Here is an 18441-nt window from a genome sequence, read left to right as displayed (position 1 = left end):
TTAAGGAATTAATTAAGGATAAGTGCAAAGGGAAGAGAAGATTCAAAGATATTCCTCAAAGGAAAGAAAGTTTGTATTGTCATTCAGATAGCCTCTTAGCTAACAGCATGGGTAGACCCAGAAAGTCTTGTCTCTTATCTCCCAAGGGACAAATACAAAGGAGCTAAGCTACAAGAATACAAAGGAGCTTAGCTACAACTCTGAAAAAGAGCTGCCAGAAATACCTGTCATAAAGACTGTCGGTTTACTCTCAAAACTGAAATTTAACTACCAAAAAATTCTCAGAGTGACTTATGACATAGCTTGACTACATCTCTAGGAGAAACATCTATCAATATGCAAAAATTATTCTTTTTATTCTAGAACATAAAGTCCTGCTTTCTTATGATATTACATTCTTGCCTATAAGTATCTTATTTTTATTATTATTATTAGATCATATTTTCTGAAAACATGACCTTTTGGAAATGTTTCCACAGGATCTAGAATAAGCTGATAAATATCAGTTAAAATGCCTTAGTGATTTTAAATGTAATCAGTGAGTATATTAATTGCTGCCACCTAGCAGGCTCATTTGTAGGCTTTGGCTTACCATACTATAATTTAATACATCATTGTTTGGTTAAATGATTTCATCATCTCTCTCTGAAGGAGTGTGATTTATTTTCCTCTATCAGCAGCCACTAAAAATGAATGTTTCAAGGTACAAGCTGTGGTTGACTTAAAACGTACAGTCCTACAAAAACCTTTTCTTCATATTTGTAGCTTGGGAACAGCCCCATGGAAGGCAACATATACAGGAGCTTCAAGCTAACTATACATGAGATTACCTCCTGTGCCTTCCGGACATACCTGACAAGTACAAGGCAAATACTTTGCCCTATTTCAGTGATAAATATTGTATCAGAACTAAGAAGTTGTTAAAGATGCTACACAGAGAGAACTCTTCCCTGAAAAGTGCTGGCATTTCTGACCCTCACGTAATTTGGACCAGGGTACTCATGCACTTGAAGTTATGCACTTAACAGAAGACAAGCCATGCAATCAGTTTGCAGATTGTCTTGCTTACCTGCGGCTCCGCCGGTGCCAGCAGAAGTCACAGGCTCTCAGCACGCCCCAGGAGCTGGTCTGTATAACACCAAAGTGAATAAATTGGCTCTTAAAACTGGGCTGCTGTGTTAACAGCTTCTGCAATCTATATAAGTGTTATGAATAATGAAATAAGACACTGGCAATGACAACACATTATTGAAGAGCTGTTAAGTGCTGCATTATGATTTCATTTTAATGCTGCTCCTGGATGAGGGAGCTTGCATGCCTGTGCATGAGGAGGAGGAGGGAGAGAAGGGAAGCTGCTTAATCTTCTTGTTGACCTATATTTCGTATTTAGCTACCTGTTTAATTTAGAGCATGCTATTTCCAGGAGGACTTGCCATTTGGGGAAGTATTGTGCTGCACTTAATTTTTTATACACTCAGAGGTCTTGTTGGGCTAAACAGTGGTACAACTAGATGCCAACAGTGAAGAAAAAGAGAAAATAATCTTTTTACACTTTCCTGGCTTATCCAGACCTGGTCTATAATCGTGCAAGTCAAAGCTGTCCACCGCTGTAGTTGACACGGAGGAGGTGGTAAAGCGCAGGAGAGGGCAGGGATAAGAACAGACAGAGTCTTGGCTCAAACCCAGAAGAGACTATAGCTTGGCATAAATTATCTTCTAACCTTGCCCTACAATGAGAAGAAAGTTGAGAAACAAATGCATTCCAAGTCCAGCACATGGGGAGGTGCAGGTTATGCATCAATCCTCCAATCAGGGCTTCTGTGCCAAAAACACTGTCCCTTTTATTAACCTTAGTGTGAGTACTGCAAAATAAGGTAATGCTCTGCAGGAATAAAGGTGAAAGAGTTTGGCCTCAGTGCTTTATAGAAGCTAAATAAATCTACTGCAAGATACCCAAAGTATGTGGAGGTTGAAGTGGAGGAAGATATTACATCCTCATACAATATTGCTCATGCTCAAGCACAGCATGGGCACAGATGCAGGGAAAGAGATTTATTCCAGCAATGACAGTGGAACCACTTCTGTAACCAAAGACACTGGGGAATGAAATCACCTTTATTGCTCATCAATGGCAAAAAAAATCCCCCTTTGCTTCCTGCCTATAAAGCTGTTCACATTTGATGCTACAGCAAATGACCAATAAATCACATGGTAAATGCAATTTCCTCCTACATTTTTAATATTTCTTCATTCCCTGCATGAGCCTCAGCTGGAGGAAAAACAAAAACTCTCCAGAGCTTACCAGTTGGAAGTGTTACAATATTGATTTCACAGAAGGTCACAGATACTGTTTGTGGTTTTTTCATCTATTCCCCAAACAAGATATAGGACCAAAGTAGAACATGCTGGGAAACTCAAACCAAACCAGAAATATCAGAAACTGATAAAATTGAAGCAAAATAGAAGGGATTTAAAACTTCCTACAACATAAGGAGAAGTGAAAAAGACATAGTAAGAAATTGTTGAGGAATTCGTAGTTACTCTTCCATCATCCTTGAAATGAATCTTCTATTCAACTGCATTCCAGAGTGTTGGTCTCAAAATTGATGTTTATTGATCTGACAATTTGAATTTCCTTATATTATGACTGTCTAATTTCACCAAATAATGTTGAGTCCTAGTTAGAAGCAGACCTCTTCCTTTCAAAAGAAAATGTGAAAGGTACCAGATGTTCATACTGGGGGAAATAATTGGAGAAGTCGTTTGTATCCAGGGCAAAAAAAAAGTAAGGACATTGGTAATCTAATGTAAGTCTCCACATTTACAAATATATCTCATGCAGTAAAGTGAAACAGAGTTCTATTATCTGAGTTCTTTTCTTTTTTCAAGTTCAAAAATGAGACAGATACAGACCTCTCGACTTACCTATTGGCACTTGAATTGGATTCTGTAACCTGTCAGGTATCTGTGCTTGCCAAAGGGATGAAAAAAGTCATCTGCAGCTTTGATAACAACGTTTTCTGTTTCTTTTTTTTCACAGCTCCATTCAACCCTCCCAATGCTGCAGACAGTATGGTCAAATTCGATGCCTATGGAGATGGGATAGGACGATACAACGTGTTCAATTTCCAGTACACTGGAGACAGATACTCCTATGTGAAGGTTGGTCAGTGGGCAGAAACCTTGTCACTTGAGGTAGACTCGATCCACTGGTCCAGGAGCTCTGTCCCTGTCTCCCAGTGCAGTGACCCCTGTGCTCCTAACGAGATGAAGAATATGCAACCAGGAGACGTCTGCTGTTGGATTTGTATTCCCTGTGAAATCTATGAGTATCTGGCTGATGAATTTACCTGTGCAGACTGTGGGCCTGGAAAATGGCCTACGGCTGACCTGACTGGCTGTTACGACCTACCAGAAGACTACATCAAGTGGGAAGATGCTTGGGCAATAGGTCCTGTTACCATTGCATGCCTGGGCTTTATTTGTACTTTTATGGTCATTGCAGTGTTCATCAAGCACAACAATACCCCCCTGGTCAAAGCCTCTGGCCGTGAACTGTGCTACATACTGCTCTTTGGAGTCTTCCTGTCTTACAGCATGACTTTCTTCTTCATAGCCAAGCCTTCTCCAGCTATCTGCACCCTGCGTCGTTTGGGGTTAGGAAGTTCCTTTGCTGTCTGCTACTCTGCCCTTCTGACAAAAACAAACTGCATAGCCAGAATATTTGATGGTGTAAAGAACGGTGCTCAAAGGCCTAAGTTCATCAGCCCCAGCTCTCAGGTCTTCATCTGCCTGAGTCTCATTTTGGTACAGATCGTGGTGGTGTCTGTGTGGCTTATCTTGGAGGCCCCTGGCACCAGGCGGTACACTCTTCCTGAGAAGAGAGAGACTGTCATATTGAAATGCAATGTCAAAGATTCCAGTATGTTAATCTCCTTAACATATGATGTAATCCTCGTAGTCTTATGCACTGTATATGCCTTCAAAACAAGGAAATGTCCAGAGAACTTCAACGAAGCCAAGTTTATCGGTTTCACGATGTACACAACGTGCATCATTTGGCTGGCCTTTCTCCCCATATTTTATGTGACATCCAGTGACTACAGAGTAAGTCTTTGGATATCTGTTTCCATAAATCATGTGCATCACTTTAGAGGACTGTGTCGTCATTCACTAAAAGCTTCTTTCACTTCTTTTGTCCCCTGGATCCCTCCCAAACAAGCTCTGTTTCAATGTTAATGTCCACTAAGCATATTTAGAAAATTTAGCTTATTTCTGAGAAAGATGCTCTCAGTTCAAAATGAACATGTACAGTTGAACGTGGAAGGGATTAACACTATCAGATTGTGGTAAAGGCATAGCATATGGATTAAGCATTCATACTGGTACACAAGTATGTGAAGTCATAGTCCTAACAGAAAAACCTGGTAGATCATGAGCTAGAATGAGTCATAATGAGTTATTTGGTGGAGGTGGGCCTTAAATTAAAAAACAAAACAAACCATTTCCCTTCTGCAAAAGAAACTGCCATTCAAACACAATATTTTTTTTCCAAATAAAAAAGGAAAGAATTCCAAAGCTTCCCATGAAACAGGACTGTTTAAAAAAAAAAAAAAAAAGTTTAACAAATGTTATGCTTGAATATAGAACTTTTTATTCTTTCTCCGCTTTGTAGGGGATAAAACACATACCTCACTGAACAGAAAATATTGGTCAGCCTTCACCAACAACCTTAAAAAACATTAAATTGTTTAAATTGTCACATAGTGTTGCAAAGCTTCCAGTTCAATAAAATCTTATTTTTGGACAGAAGGAAATTGTCTCAGGAAAAGATTCAGATCTGCTCCACTGGAAATCTCACAGTTATTATGATGTGAGAATTGACTGCTGGAGTTCGCCCTTACAACAGTCGGCAGTGAATTAATTCAACTTTCTGCCCAGAACAAAGGTAGATTAGCTTAGGGTGGTATTATTACCAGTAGTACGTACATGAAATAGCATGTAAAACTGTGGAGTTAATAATGTCACTCAGCATACTTCTGGAGTGACCATCCTGGAACAGTATATTTAGTACTATTTTCCTCAGCTTAGGAAAGATACTGAAAACCTGGAGAAAATAAGGATAGATAACAAATGGCACAGTAAGACACGCAGAGTGACAGTAAAAGAGCTAAATATATTTAGTCTAGACAAGAGCAAACCCAGGGAGACGTGATCACAGACTATAAATAATTTCAAAGCAACATAAAGAGAGAAAGGGATTATTCAGTCTCAGGAGAAGTTAGAATGGCGAGTAACGGATTGAAGCTAATGAAGGAAAAGTTTAAGGCACTGGGGAACAGCTCCAGACACTCAAAGTAATCAGGAAGATAGACACCGAAGGAGGGTAATATCAGTGCAGACAGTCACGTGAGTGGGCAGCACAGACACTAATGGTCAAGAGGAGCATGACTTGATTGCTCAAGCAGCATTTTTCAGCCTTATCTCTCGAGTGGGATTTTCAAACCACTCGTAGACATTTAATTTAAATACAAGGTTACAAATAAGCCAACTCAAATCCTATCAAATTGATAGAAAATGCTTTTAACACCTTTTTTCATACTTTCATGACATGTCCAGAGCTTTTTGAACATCCCATCCTAGATGTCTACACTTCTGGATTTCCTTTGAAAAGCCCATATTTAATTTCCATGCACTGTTGCATGTTGACTCTGAATCAACCTGTGCCATACTAGTGTACACCAATACTGATGGCATCACCAATAAACAACCACAGAAAAATAACAGTAGCAATGAAAAAAATGAAAGTTGACTGGCTTGAGATTTTATCATTAAGCACAAACATCACTTAGGACTCAATCTTCTGAAAAAAAATGGAGAGCTCCTGGAAATTTATCCAGAGATTTTGGGTTGACCCCACTGCAATAGTTAAAGAACAAACAAACAAAAAGTAGTTCAAAATATTATACATCCCTACCAACATCGAAGCAGAAATGTCCCTGTATGAACCCTATATGACAGGTGCCAGACATGTTAGACATGCTGGGATGGCCTATTATTGTATGTCTTACACATTCACCGACTAGATAATCCTTCTATTTGATTAAGGTCTTCACTGCTGTGAGAAGAGTCCATGGTATAACCACGCCTCCAGTACACACGTGCTTTGTTTCTATCAGACTAAGCTTGCTTATATTGGCACAACTACTTTCTTCTCCCTGAATCGAATAAATTTTAACAGCAAAACAAATTCTGAGGGAAGGGTTTACTGTAGAGCTCTTGGTGATTCAGTCATGACATCAACTGTAGGACTTTTCCGCACACAACATGTCTTCACATAATCACTAAGATTGGAAGGGACCTCTGGGGATTATCTTGTCCAAACTCCTGTGCTCAAAGGAGGGTCACCTACAGCAGGTTGCTCAGGGCTGTGTCCAGTCACGTTTTGAATATCTCCAAGGATGGAGACACCACAACCTCTTTGGGCAACCTGTACCAGTATTTGACCATCTTTATCGTTTTATTACGTTTAAACAAAATGTCCTGTATTTTGGTTTGTGCCCATGGCCTCTTGATATGCCACTGGGCATCACTAGGAAGAGTCTGGCTCCTTTTTTTTTTTGTCTCCTCATGAGGTACCTGTATGCACTGATAAGATCCTCCTGAGCCTTCTCTTCTCCAGGCTGAACAGTCCCAGGTCTCTCAGTGTTTCCTTATATGACAGTTGTTTCAGTCCCTTAATCATCTCCATGGACCTTTGCTGCACTTCCTTCAGTATGTTCATGTCTCTCTTGTACTGATGAGTCCAGAGCTGGGCACAGCACTCCACATGTGTCTCACCAGTGCTGAGCACAGGGGAATGATCACTGACCTTGAGCTGCTGGCCACGTTCTGCGTAATGCAGCCCAGTTGGCCATTGACCTTCTTTGCTGCAAGGCACATTGCTGGCTCATGTTCTGCTTTTTGTCCCACCAAGACCTTCAGGATCTTCTCTGAAAAGCTGCTTTCCAGCTGAGTGGCCTTCAGCATATACTGGTGCCTGGGGTTGTTCCTCACAAGGTGCAGGACTTGGCTTTTCCCTTTGCTGAACTTCATGAGATTCCTGTCATTTCTCCAGTTTGTCAAGGTACCTCTGGATGGCAGCACAGCTATGTAGTGTATCAACGGATCCTCCCAGTTCTGTACCATCTTCAAATTTATTGAGGGTACACTCTGTCCCAGCATCCAGGTTGTTAATGGAGGAGTTATGCCGCATTGGTACCAATATCAATCCCTGGAACAACTAGTGACTGGCATCTGACTGGACTTCGTGCCACTGATCTCAATCCTTTGAGCCCAGCAGTTCAGCCAGTTTTCAGTCCACCTCACTGTCCCTTTATCTAGCCTATACTTCATCAGCTTGTCAATGAGGATGCTATAGGATACAGTGTTAAAAGCCCTACTAAAGACAAAATAAATAATATCAACTACTCTCTCATCACCCACCAAGCCAGTCATTTCACTGTAGAAGTCTATCAGGTTGGTTAAGCATAATTTCCCCTGTGTACATCCATCCTGACTATTGGCAGTCATGGCTCATCCACGCAGGCCTCTTGACACATTTACTTGACTTCCTGCCCATTGGGACAGGCCATTCTTAAGCTTGGACAAGGTGATTCTAGAAAAATAGCCAGGCCTCCTGGACTGCTCTTCTTTCTAGGGCCACATCCCACAGTATTCTTCCAAGACGTCTGAACAGGTCAACCTGCTCTGCAGGATGATGATCCAACTTTTGCCTTGCTTCCTCCTCTCGGGATCCTGAACTCCAACATTTACTGGTTGCAGCAGCCAAAGCTTTCCCTGCTTGTCACGTTCTTGACAAGCTCTTGCTTGTCTGTAAGTACGAGATCATGCTGAGCATCTTCATTCATCAGTTGCTCAACCACCTGTTTTAGGATGTTGCCCTCAATGTGCCACAAAAGCCTCCTGCATTGCCTCTGCCCTGCTGTTTTGTCCCTCCAGCAGGTACCAGGGTGATTGAACTGCCCCAAGAAGACCAGAGCCTGCAAATGTGAGATTTCTTCCAGTTGTCTAAAAAATGCCTCATCCACTTCTTCCTGATTATATGGTCTTTAGCAGACACCCACCACAATGTTGTCCACTTTGGTCTGCCTGCTAATCCTGATCCATAATCTATCAGCTGGCTCAAGGCCCGTTGCCGGGCAGTGCTCTGTGCACTCCTGCTGCTCTCCCACATAGAGTGCAACTCCCTCTCCTCGCCCTGCTACCAGGCTGCTGACCTATGCTGTAATTGCAGATCTGTGAGTAGAGCAGCAGCTATCTGCCTGCTGCCACAAGTCACAGGCTCCAGCCTTCATCTTCATGGGAGTTTCCATTTCCCAACTCAATTAACACAGGCTACTTAGTGCTTCTCTAGTACAGGTCAGGCTCTTGTACCTGCAGAGTGTTATAGAATCGTAGAATCATAGAATGGTTTGGGTTGGAAGGGATCTTCAAGATCATCTAGTTCCAACACCCCTGCCACCCTCCACTTCACCAGGTTGCTCAAAGCCTCATTCAACCTGGCCTTGAACACTTCCAGGGATGGGGCATCCACAACTCCTCTGGGCAAACTGTTCCAGTGTTTCACCACCCTCAGAGGGAAGAATTTCTTCCTTAGATCTAATCAAAATCTACCCTCTTTCAGTTTAAAGCCATTGCCCTTTGTCCTATCTTCTCATCATGTCTGATGTTGCAAATTCTGCTGACCTCCTCCGGTAGCTTCTTAACGTGGCAACAGAAATCCTCCATGCTTCCTGCAAAACAGGAGAGAAAATCCTCCAGCTTCCATGAAAGACCTCAGGCATCCCTGCAACCCCAAAGCTGCAGAGCTGCATCCTCTCTTGGGAGCTCAGTCTGGGTCAATCCTGACATGCCAGGGATAGCTGCCCTTGCGGGCACTGGGGACCCTACCCTGTGGCACCCCCATTGTTCTGCACACAAACACAGCCTTCAGTAAAGTTTCTAGCCCTCCTCCGTGCATGTTTCTGCACACTGCTGAACTTGTTAGCTGCCCAGCACCTACAGATGGCTCCTCCCAGCATCTGCAACAAGACTGTCCACCCTCATCTAACCAAGAGTTAGCTCAGACAAAGGCTTCAGGCTGACAGAGCTCCTTAGGAGCTGCTGGAGGTTGCTGGAACTCAAAACCTCCTTGAACAATCCTCTCCCAGCAGCAAGGCACCCTGATGTTCATCAAAGTGCTCCCAAGAGTCCTCCAAAGATCCCAGAAGTTGTTCTCAGAAGGTCTAGAAGATCTCAAAGCAGAGACCAGAAACTACTCTGCAAACTGCTGCATTTAGTGGCTGACTCTGTTAGCTGCACTGTCAAAAATTTAAAGGAGAGCTGTTGGAAAAGACAGGTTTCTCTGATGTCATTGATTTTCATGCAGTGCTCCGCATTGATTTCAGAATCAAAGATACAATGAAACCTGATATGGTTAAATAAGCACACATAACATAAATTCACAGCAGCCCCAATATCTAGCATATTTAAGGGAATTTTCAATCTGATCATCTTAGACAAAAGCTTAAGAAATGGAGCAGTAGCACAGAAAGGGAAAAGTCTGGCTGTTAAACAGGTTATCATTAAATCAGGTGTCAAAATCTCCTATTATTTAGACAGGCAGTTTCTCTGTGCATTTCCTTTAGGGGCAATTCTGGCTCAAGGAGCTCACCCTGCTGCCACTCGTTCCTGCCTGGTCTAACAGCATTGTCTCCTTTCTGCCAGAGCAACGGCATCTGTGAGGCCACGTTACACACTGAACTACTGAAGTGACCCGGGTTAAAAGCAACCCTGTGCGATGGAGTTGTTTTAACCCAAATCATTTTATTGATTGAGTGTATAATTGTGTCAGCACAGCTAAGCTGCTTTGGGAAGCCCAGGCCCTAGCAGAGCAGGGTGGGGAAGGAGGGCTATGTTCGTGAAGATAACTTTATTTGAAACTACTCCCATCATTTATTCTTGTTTTGTAAGAAAATTCCCAATCCTGTTTTACCTGTACAGAGCCTGTACAGCTTACTTGTACAGAGAGGGGAAGGAGAAAGTGGAGCTGGAAACATTAAGGTATCCCTTTCATATGCTGGGTCTTCCATGATCGCTCACCCTGTGAGAGCTGAGCACCTTTTGATGGCATTTGCCAAATCTGCCTTGGGTAAAGAGTGATTATTAGTTATATGATCACATTAATTATACTCACTGCTGACAAAGCACTTGGTGCTCAGTATGTATATAAAGCAACAAAGTCCATTCCCTACTCTATTTTTCATTTTGTACCAATTATTTCTGACAAGGAGATACAAGAAGCATTCCCATGGAAGAAGGCTAATCTCCAAGGACTGCAGGAGTGTAACTAAGGAAAAACGAGCCATGGCTGTATAAGCATTCAAATTAAGCAGTAGAGTTTAAAGCAGTTTGATTCAACATGTTAATTAAGGAATCTGCTTGGAAGAAAAGAGTATAAACTGAAAATGAGGCAGTAAACTGGTGTGTAGTTATACCATTGAACAAAAACGAAGAAAGATAGTGCCAGCAAAGTTGCACTAACAAATGCCCCAAGGCACTTAGAATAAAATCCTGTAGTCTTACAAACAATTCATTTCTCAGCCCAAAAACTTCTGTCTCAACGTCAGGACAACTTTCAGACCCAGTCTGACAAATGTCACTAGCTCTTACCTTTACTTCAAATCGCACTTATGTTCCTGCAAGGGATTTTTCAAGTTCTCTGATTAGGATTGAGGCTGGAAGCTAAACTGGTTTTCAAGTAGATGCTTTGCATGAGGCATCTAACATAACCCCACGTAAAGCATGGTACGTGCAAGTCTGTTTCCACTGCAGCCAGCTTTGCCCAGTTGTTGTTTGACAGGTGTTACAGAGAGCTTCCTGACCAATTTAGGAATCAAGGACATGCAGGATGAGAGAAAGAGCACAGAACCCTTCCTTCACTAAAGTAAGGGAAAACATGCTCAGTCAAACTCACCCTGATATGCAGAGACGTCAGCACCACGCACCTCATTGATACGGTCCTAGGATTGTGGAAGATAAGGATGCAACCGATGCTCAAGCCAGTCTGTACAAGTGCAAACCCCCAGGACTCTGGTTCCTACTGCTGTATGATAATTCTTCTAATATTCTGCATTTCAGAGCTTTCCATACTGAAATATAGCACTTTGCACCCGCTCTCTCCTAGGTGCAAACCACCACCATGTGCATCTCTGTGAGTCTGAGCGGCTTTGTCGTGCTGGGCTGCTTGTTTGCGCCCAAGGTGCACATCATCCTCTTCCAGCCACAGAAGAACGTGGTCACTCACAGACTCCATCTCAACAGGTTCAGTGTCAGTGGGACCGGGACCACTTACTCCCAGTGTAAGTAACAAAACTGCCAGCTTTCTATAAGGATGTAGGATTGTGGTGAGTTTGGGTAAAGACAAGATGGGGTTTTTACCAGCAACAGAAAGACCTTTATAGGATGGGTAATGTGTCCCGTGGAAGCATCACTTCATGTGTGTCTGGAGAGAAAAACTCATCCCTCTCCCATGGGAATCAGCTCAGAGCCCGCTCTGAAGCTCACTGAAGTCAGCAGAAAGCTTTCTGCAGGCTCTGACTCCATCCCGTTGCACAAAGCAAGTAGAGCCCGTTGCTCGCTGTCACTCTCACGGCAGCAACAGGAACAGATTGCCCTGGAGTATTCCTGTCAAAACGACACGCCAGCAGGACCTGGGCCACAATGCAGCATGCTCTCAATGACTCCTATCGCCTGCATTATAAGGAAAGGCTCCAAGTCTGCAGCAAACGCATACAAGGGATGCCATAAACTGCATCTGTATGCGGAGCGTTGAGCAATACCCTTTGTAAGTGCCACAGCCAGGAGAAGCAATCAGTGCTCTGTTGCAGGGACAGCTCATCTGCTCTGCCTCCCTCCTTCCCCTCATCTTCAGACTCTTCATCCCAAGCAGATTCACATCTGTGATTTTGATTTGGGGCTGTCGCTCCTCTTCTGGGTGAGTTGCTCAGAGATTTTTTGGATTTAAAAAAATTAAAGGTCACCTGTATGTTTGAGGTTTTTTGTCCTTGTCAAGCTTAACTAGTCAAGGATGAGAGCACACAGCACCTTGTTCACGGAGCTCTGCAGACAGCATGTCTAACCTGGAAATCCAATTGGAAAAGCACACTATAACAAGAGAGAGGCAAGGAATAAGAAACAGAGGAAAGGGCGGACACAGAGCAAGGCTTGCCAACAAGTTCACACTAACCTAGACTGAGGTTTTTCAGTATGATCTATGTTTCGAAATTGGCTAGAAATCTTTGGCACTTCAGGTTTCAGACAGAACGCAGAAGGAACTTGGTACCCTGCTGGCGTGTCATATTGGCAGGGATTAGGAGGTAAAGGTGCCCTGGCCATCTCTAGCACTCCCACCCCAAACCATACTGTGTGTGAATGCCCATAGCCCCTTAAAAAGATAGCAGCCATATGGCTCTACATGTTCACCATCTCATCAGAGTCAGGACTGCATCCAGACCTGACGTCAGAAACCAAAATCTCCTTGCTGTTTTGGAAAACTTAAACCAAGAGAGATGAGATGGCCCTAAGTGCTGAGCACTCCCAAAAGACTGGATTTGCAAGACCAATGGATTCCAAACAACCTTTAGAAGTTTGGTCCCCTGATGAAATGGTAAGTCCCATGAGATTGTTTTCATCCCTTATGAATTCTGCATAAGTGGTCTTTCCAAATTTTCTTATTCTCTCACACTACAGAATAAGCTTAGTCAGAAACCATTTTGATTCATGGATACTTACATGCAGGATTGCATTTTGGAATTTGATATTTTTATTATAACGTCTGGATAATACATGTGTGCGAGTGAGCATGCATGCAACTGAAAGATATCCTCAGTGCACATCTTTACATTAAAAACCTAGTTTTTCAAGTTTGTGAATAGCTTTAAGACATTAAGGCAAGCATAAATTTCCAGACTTACAATCTCTTGTTACTTCATTGTTTAGAAAGGCGGCCACAGTCATTTACTTTTCCTGCTTACATCTAACTGAATAAGAGCTGCTCATCTTTGTTCGTCTTTTTGGACCATGGCAAGACATGGAACTGGAAGTAGGTCACATACACAAGTCCGTCACATACAATGGAAAAAACCTTATAGTTTCCATCTAGGACAATTATTTGGGAAAACAACACTGAGAATTCACTGTCTATCACAGCACCAATATTTTTAAGAAGGAAGATTTTCCCTTACTCCCTTCCATTTATTTGTAAATTATTTTAAATAAATTTTCATTTAATCTTTTTTAACTGTTTGCTCATTTATAAACCTCCAAAAAGGTTGTCATCCAAATTGATTCTAATCCATGTCTAAAATATTCCTTTCATCAGTCCCAGCGATGTCAGCTTGTTTTTACTTTGGTCTTGATGGTGTTTTCATCAGTCAAAAACTGCTTAATATAAGTCAGATCAAAATTATCTCCAGGGCATTCAACAGCAACATCCAAAAAGTCAGTTCTTGTTCATTATCAGAGCTTCAGAGGACAAGGGCTGCTCAAATGGGCAGTGTGTTTCTTATCTCCATGAATTCTCACCTTTGTTGCATCTCAGGGCTGCCATCATCTCTTCACTCCATCAGTCATTAATGCCATGAGCATTAATGAGTGGGTCATGAACAGCAAGTAACTCACTGATGGTTTTTAGCACAGTTCCTTGAACCATAAAAACTGGCCAAACACTATGAGAAAAGGTAAGTGATGCTCATGATGCTCTTGGGTAGTGTTAGCTCTAAACATGTATTGCAATTACATCTCTAAACTGAGCAATGGAGGGAGGGCCTGAGTCAATGGTCAACCATGTAAGCTGCAGTGTCATACCGGTCACGAGAGCTAAACTGAACACCTCCTGTAGTCATCTGAATGCAGGTCCTTGTCTTTGTTACATGCTCTGCAGAAAGCAAGTAGAGGTGGGGAAACTTGTTTTAGAGGCACCCAGCCTTGATCATTTTGACAGCTGAAGTATGGACTACAAAAGAATATAGATTAAAACAGAAGAGACACAGGATATATGTGCTTCTAGGTATACGATATGTTTTGAAAAGTATATATCTATTTGAACACATCTATTTGAATCTGAAAACTAACATTTGGTAGAGCACTGCAGAAGTTCTTCCTCCCCTGCAGTGTTTCCCCCATGGGGCTGTTCCCCAGTTTTCCTTTGACCTGTTTTATGGGCTTGTCAGAGGTATTCCCATAACGTAGGAGGTCAGTGCTCGTAAAACTTCCCAGATTACTCAGGACTGAATTAAACACCTACATGATTCAGACCGAGCTTTTACACCCAGAAGGTGTCATTCATCCAAGTTATGTCCACATGGAGAGCTGCTCACAGACTTGAGCTCCTCCAGGTGACCTCCACAGGGGTCAGAAAAAGAATTGAAGCTACTGTTTATAGCCGGGCTGGTAAATTTTCTCCCTCAGAATTTATTTTCCCAGCCCTTGCTCAAAACTGGCCCTGATATATGGCTTTTATACATTATTAACTCAGTTGTCCTGCTGTGAGCACGAGTAGAGGAAGTGGCACGCAGACAGCAAGTTTGAATCTACCTGCTCCTGAGTAGGTAGGCATGCTGCAAGGTGTCCATAGCAGTGCTGGGCTCTTGCATTTTACCTCTGGTTCTTTGGCTTGGTTTATCTAAGCAAAATGAGTGGCTGCCTGGAAAGAGGAGGAATCCCTTCAGCTGCTGCTATAAGACGTGATGTGAAATTCAGAAGCCTACAAGGCCAGCGATTCACATAGCTGAGGTCTGTAAGGAAAAGCTAGATCTTTCATTCAGTCTCAGAGAGAGCTGGGTATTCAGGGTGAACACTTTACTCCACCCAGCAGAGCTAATAACTGCCTCCCAACTCTACAAGAGAGGTATGTGCAGTGGAGGAAGCCTGGGAACTCAAAACACAAGGCCACTTGTTTCTTGCCTACCACCATATTTCTCAGTCCAACTTCAACATCCTCCTGACTCAGTTATCATTGTATTTGAGCTATTCATGCTCTTCAATGCCTTGGACTCCAAGAAAAACCTTGAAGCTAAGAAAGTTCTGTGTGTGTGACTAATGTTCACAGAAATGAAATGCTTTTGCCTGTAGTCGTGCTGCTGTAGAACAGGGATTTGAATCAGGTCTGCTAAGCAGTACTGATTTTTCTATATGCCAACAATAAGTAGAAATAAAAACAACAACAATAATAAAAATTTCAGGTCAACGTGCTGATGGATTATACCATTAAAAACTGAATACAAAACATAATAGTTTTCACAAAATTATCGACATGATGCCCTGTGCTCTTTTACCTACAAATCACTGTTTTCAACACGTATCCAGGTTGTGAGAGATCAAAATCCATCTACCTAATCCAGAGCAGTGGCTCCTTCTTGGCTCACCTGTTTATCAGGAATATGTCCTGCCCTCTGAGTAATAGGTTAGTCTAATAAGTGCCTCTAAGTTTCTCTCGTTAAGGCAGTTCTGTTTTCCATTTATATTTATTCAGTCAATGAAAGAATTAGAAACAGAAGCTGATTCGAAGAAAGAATGATCTGTTCTGAAAATGATGCTGTGCGTCTTTGGAGAACCAGTCTGCAACTGAGAGTGTAGACAGCACCAGTTTTGGAAGACTGAACATGCCCTTGTCAGCTGTATAAATTGCTTTTTACACGGGATGATTGAGTTTACTAAGTCATTGCTTGCCATGTGTTTTCTTTGATGAAGGCATCACATTTCTCTGGGTCACTGTTATCATTAACCTAATGTATCTTTCAAAAAACAGCTTTATGATGCCGTGAGCAGAGATGTCACAGAGCATCTGAAAACACTTTCCTGATGCCCAATGGATAATTTTAACAAAGATGGACAAACCAGTTTGCTTTTAAATTCAAATCCACAAGGTTTTTGCAGAATGGTAATATATCCTACAGTCAAAATACAAATATATTTAGAAACAGATTCTGATACTCAAATTCAATTGTCATCTTATATCACTGAAGTAATGAAAACCTATTGTATAAAATATTAGGCAATGTAGACAGAGGTATCAAAATCTCGCCCTCACCTCTGAATGCATATTGAATCCTAATCCAGAGCTCCTTGAAATGAAGGGTAAAATGGCCAGAAAATATTCTGGGATTAGGTGAGAAATAGTCTTGCTTTCAAATTCAGTTATTAAATTTTTTTTTCACTCCATCCAACAAATACATAGAAATTTTTTTCAACTAAAAAGTAGACCAGCACACAGTCCTATTATGTGGAAATGGATTCTCTCCTGGATTTAAAAATGCATATATTTTATTTCAGGAATGTCCATTCCAATTATGTGACAGCTCAAAGGATCTTAGCATTTCTTGCCAGTAAAACATGAAAAATCCAAAGGTTCACTTTTTATCCTACCAGGATATCTTAGCACCACTCTAGCTATATTAATTCAAACTACCATGCAAAGTGCTACAAAGTGAGAACCAGTGGCCCAGAATCATCAGAAAAGCCTCACATATTTGTTCAGATACCTCTTGGGGAAGCTTAGTCACCCTGGGTGCTCTTCACGGTCTGCAAAGAGAAATGAGGTTCTTCCAGAAGGTGCTTCAGCCTCAGACCTGAACCGCCTTGCAGAGGTGCAAGCGGTACCTCTACCAGCTCCCCGGCTGACACAGTTGCATACAATGACTTTTCATTGGGCATCTCGGTCAAACTGGGTTAGATGGTCCAGATCAACATCAATTCTAACTCTGTGTGTTGTAATTTATTTGCTGCCTCGAAGTCAGTTGATTTTTCCCTCTCTTTCTCTTTCAGCATCCGCCAGTATGTACGTACCGACTGTCTGCAACGGAAGGGAAGTTCTGGACTCCACCACTTCATCTCTGTGATTGTGACTTGCAGTTCAGTTCTTGAGTTTTTAGACTGTTAGGCAAAATTTTGCACATGTTGTGCACTCCGGAAAACACCAGAAAACAAAAGAAATCAAAACAAAAATAGTACCTTTTTTTAGAAACAGTGTAATAAATTATTTTTGAGGATTGTACAGTATATAGTGATGTTCTGGAACTTTTTAGACTGATTTTAGCCCTTCTGTTGTTAACGGTTGTAAGGGACATGTAAATAGCCATGGTTCACAATGTGCATAGTCCTGCAGTAAGGGAGTGATGTGTTGCAAGCACAGTTGCAATGTTAGGTGACTTCTTTCCTATGAGATTTTTTTGTAGCTCCTTGTTGTAATTAACTTAGACTGCATTTCTATGTTGTATATTACAGTTACCTTACGTGTAACAGGTTGGTTTTCTCAGCACAAAACAGCAGTATTAATGTAAAGGCACCAATAATAAAAAGATAAAAGTTTTTCAGCATGGTTTCATTTTTGTTTCTTCCTCCCTCAAGGTCATCACATTTCCCAGGATAGTTAGAAAGGATAAAAAGTCTGCAGTACTACTGTGTGTACATACGTGTCTGTGCACGAGTCTGTGCCTGTGTTACAAAATCCCTATCACATGGTATGTGCTTATGATAAATGCTTTGTCAGGGTCAAGTATAAATTCCCTTTCTTTAAAAAAAATGTGCATTATTAAAGCATCTCAAGTGTTATTTTTGTTATTAAAATGTAGGGTAATTTTCAAAAGTGAAAACATCTAATTGCATCTCAATGAGATATGAGCAAAAAAATTTGATTGCTGGTTCACTCATTGGGCATTATTTATGGTGACATGCACACAATAGATTGGCAGCATATGAAAAAAAAAACAAAAACAGAAAATTTGGATTACGTTGGCTAAGAGACAGAAGAAAATGTCAGAAAATTGTCTAAGACTGCTTTATACCTCCAGCCAAAACAAAGCTGGTTCAGTTTGTCTGCATCAATGGTGCCGTGAAAGGTAATTGGAGCACCAAAAAAAGTGAAAAAAGAGAAATCCAGGAGACTTTTACACGTGTCTCTGGGGTGACCTTTGCATTCAAACCAAATGATTCAAGACACACATACCAGTTACTTAGACAACTGCAAAATACCTTTGAAGTCTGGCTTTTGTAACTGCACTCTTCAAGTCGCCCTCCCTCTCTGGAAACAATCTGAAATCCTCCCTTCCGCCAGATCCAAAAAGTCATTAAGGAAACAAACACACCTTTGATTAATATGTCTGGGCATATTTACCTAAGGGCTTGTTCCCGTTGATCTCATTCCAGCTGAGGTCAATAGCAAAATTCTCATTGACTTCAAAGGCAACACCACTGAGGCTTGAAAGGCAGACACTACAGATACACACTGTTGGATCTACGAGTTCTCTGGAGCCCAGTTCTCCTGCACTTCCACAGGTTTTTACACATTTCTGGAAAGGGGCAAGTCCTTAGGGCTGAACTGGCGAAGGAAGTAGCTCTTAT

At 41.8% G+C, this 18441-nt stretch overlaps 1 protein-coding gene across 2 annotated transcripts in view; it reads left to right on the top strand.

Moving 5' to 3' along the window:
* GRM3 (glutamate metabotropic receptor 3) overlaps window positions 1–16981 on the top strand; it is a 53942-nt gene extending 36961 nt beyond the window's left edge. Inside the window, exons 3-5 of one of the 2 annotated variants that reach the window (XM_009981514.2) lie at window positions 3041–4107; window positions 11228–11402; window positions 16867–16940. In XM_009981514.2, the coding sequence (XP_009979816.1) occupies window positions 3041–4107; window positions 11228–11402; window positions 16867–16940 (1316 nt within the window). Of the gene's footprint in view, window positions 1–3040; window positions 4108–11227; window positions 11403–16866 lie in introns of both variants that reach the window. The other variant, XM_086609703.1, reaches the window with a different exon arrangement.
* Window positions 16982–18441: the final 1460 nt, after the last annotated feature.

Source organism: Tauraco erythrolophus, chromosome 4 (assembly GCF_009769465.1).
Source record: "Tauraco erythrolophus isolate bTauEry1 chromosome 4, bTauEry1.pri, whole genome shotgun sequence".
Lineage (NCBI taxonomy): Eukaryota > Metazoa > Chordata > Aves > Musophagiformes > Musophagidae > Tauraco > Tauraco erythrolophus.
The sequence above is the reverse complement of the archived record's forward strand: the minus strand, read 5'-3'. Positions and strand labels throughout refer to the sequence as shown.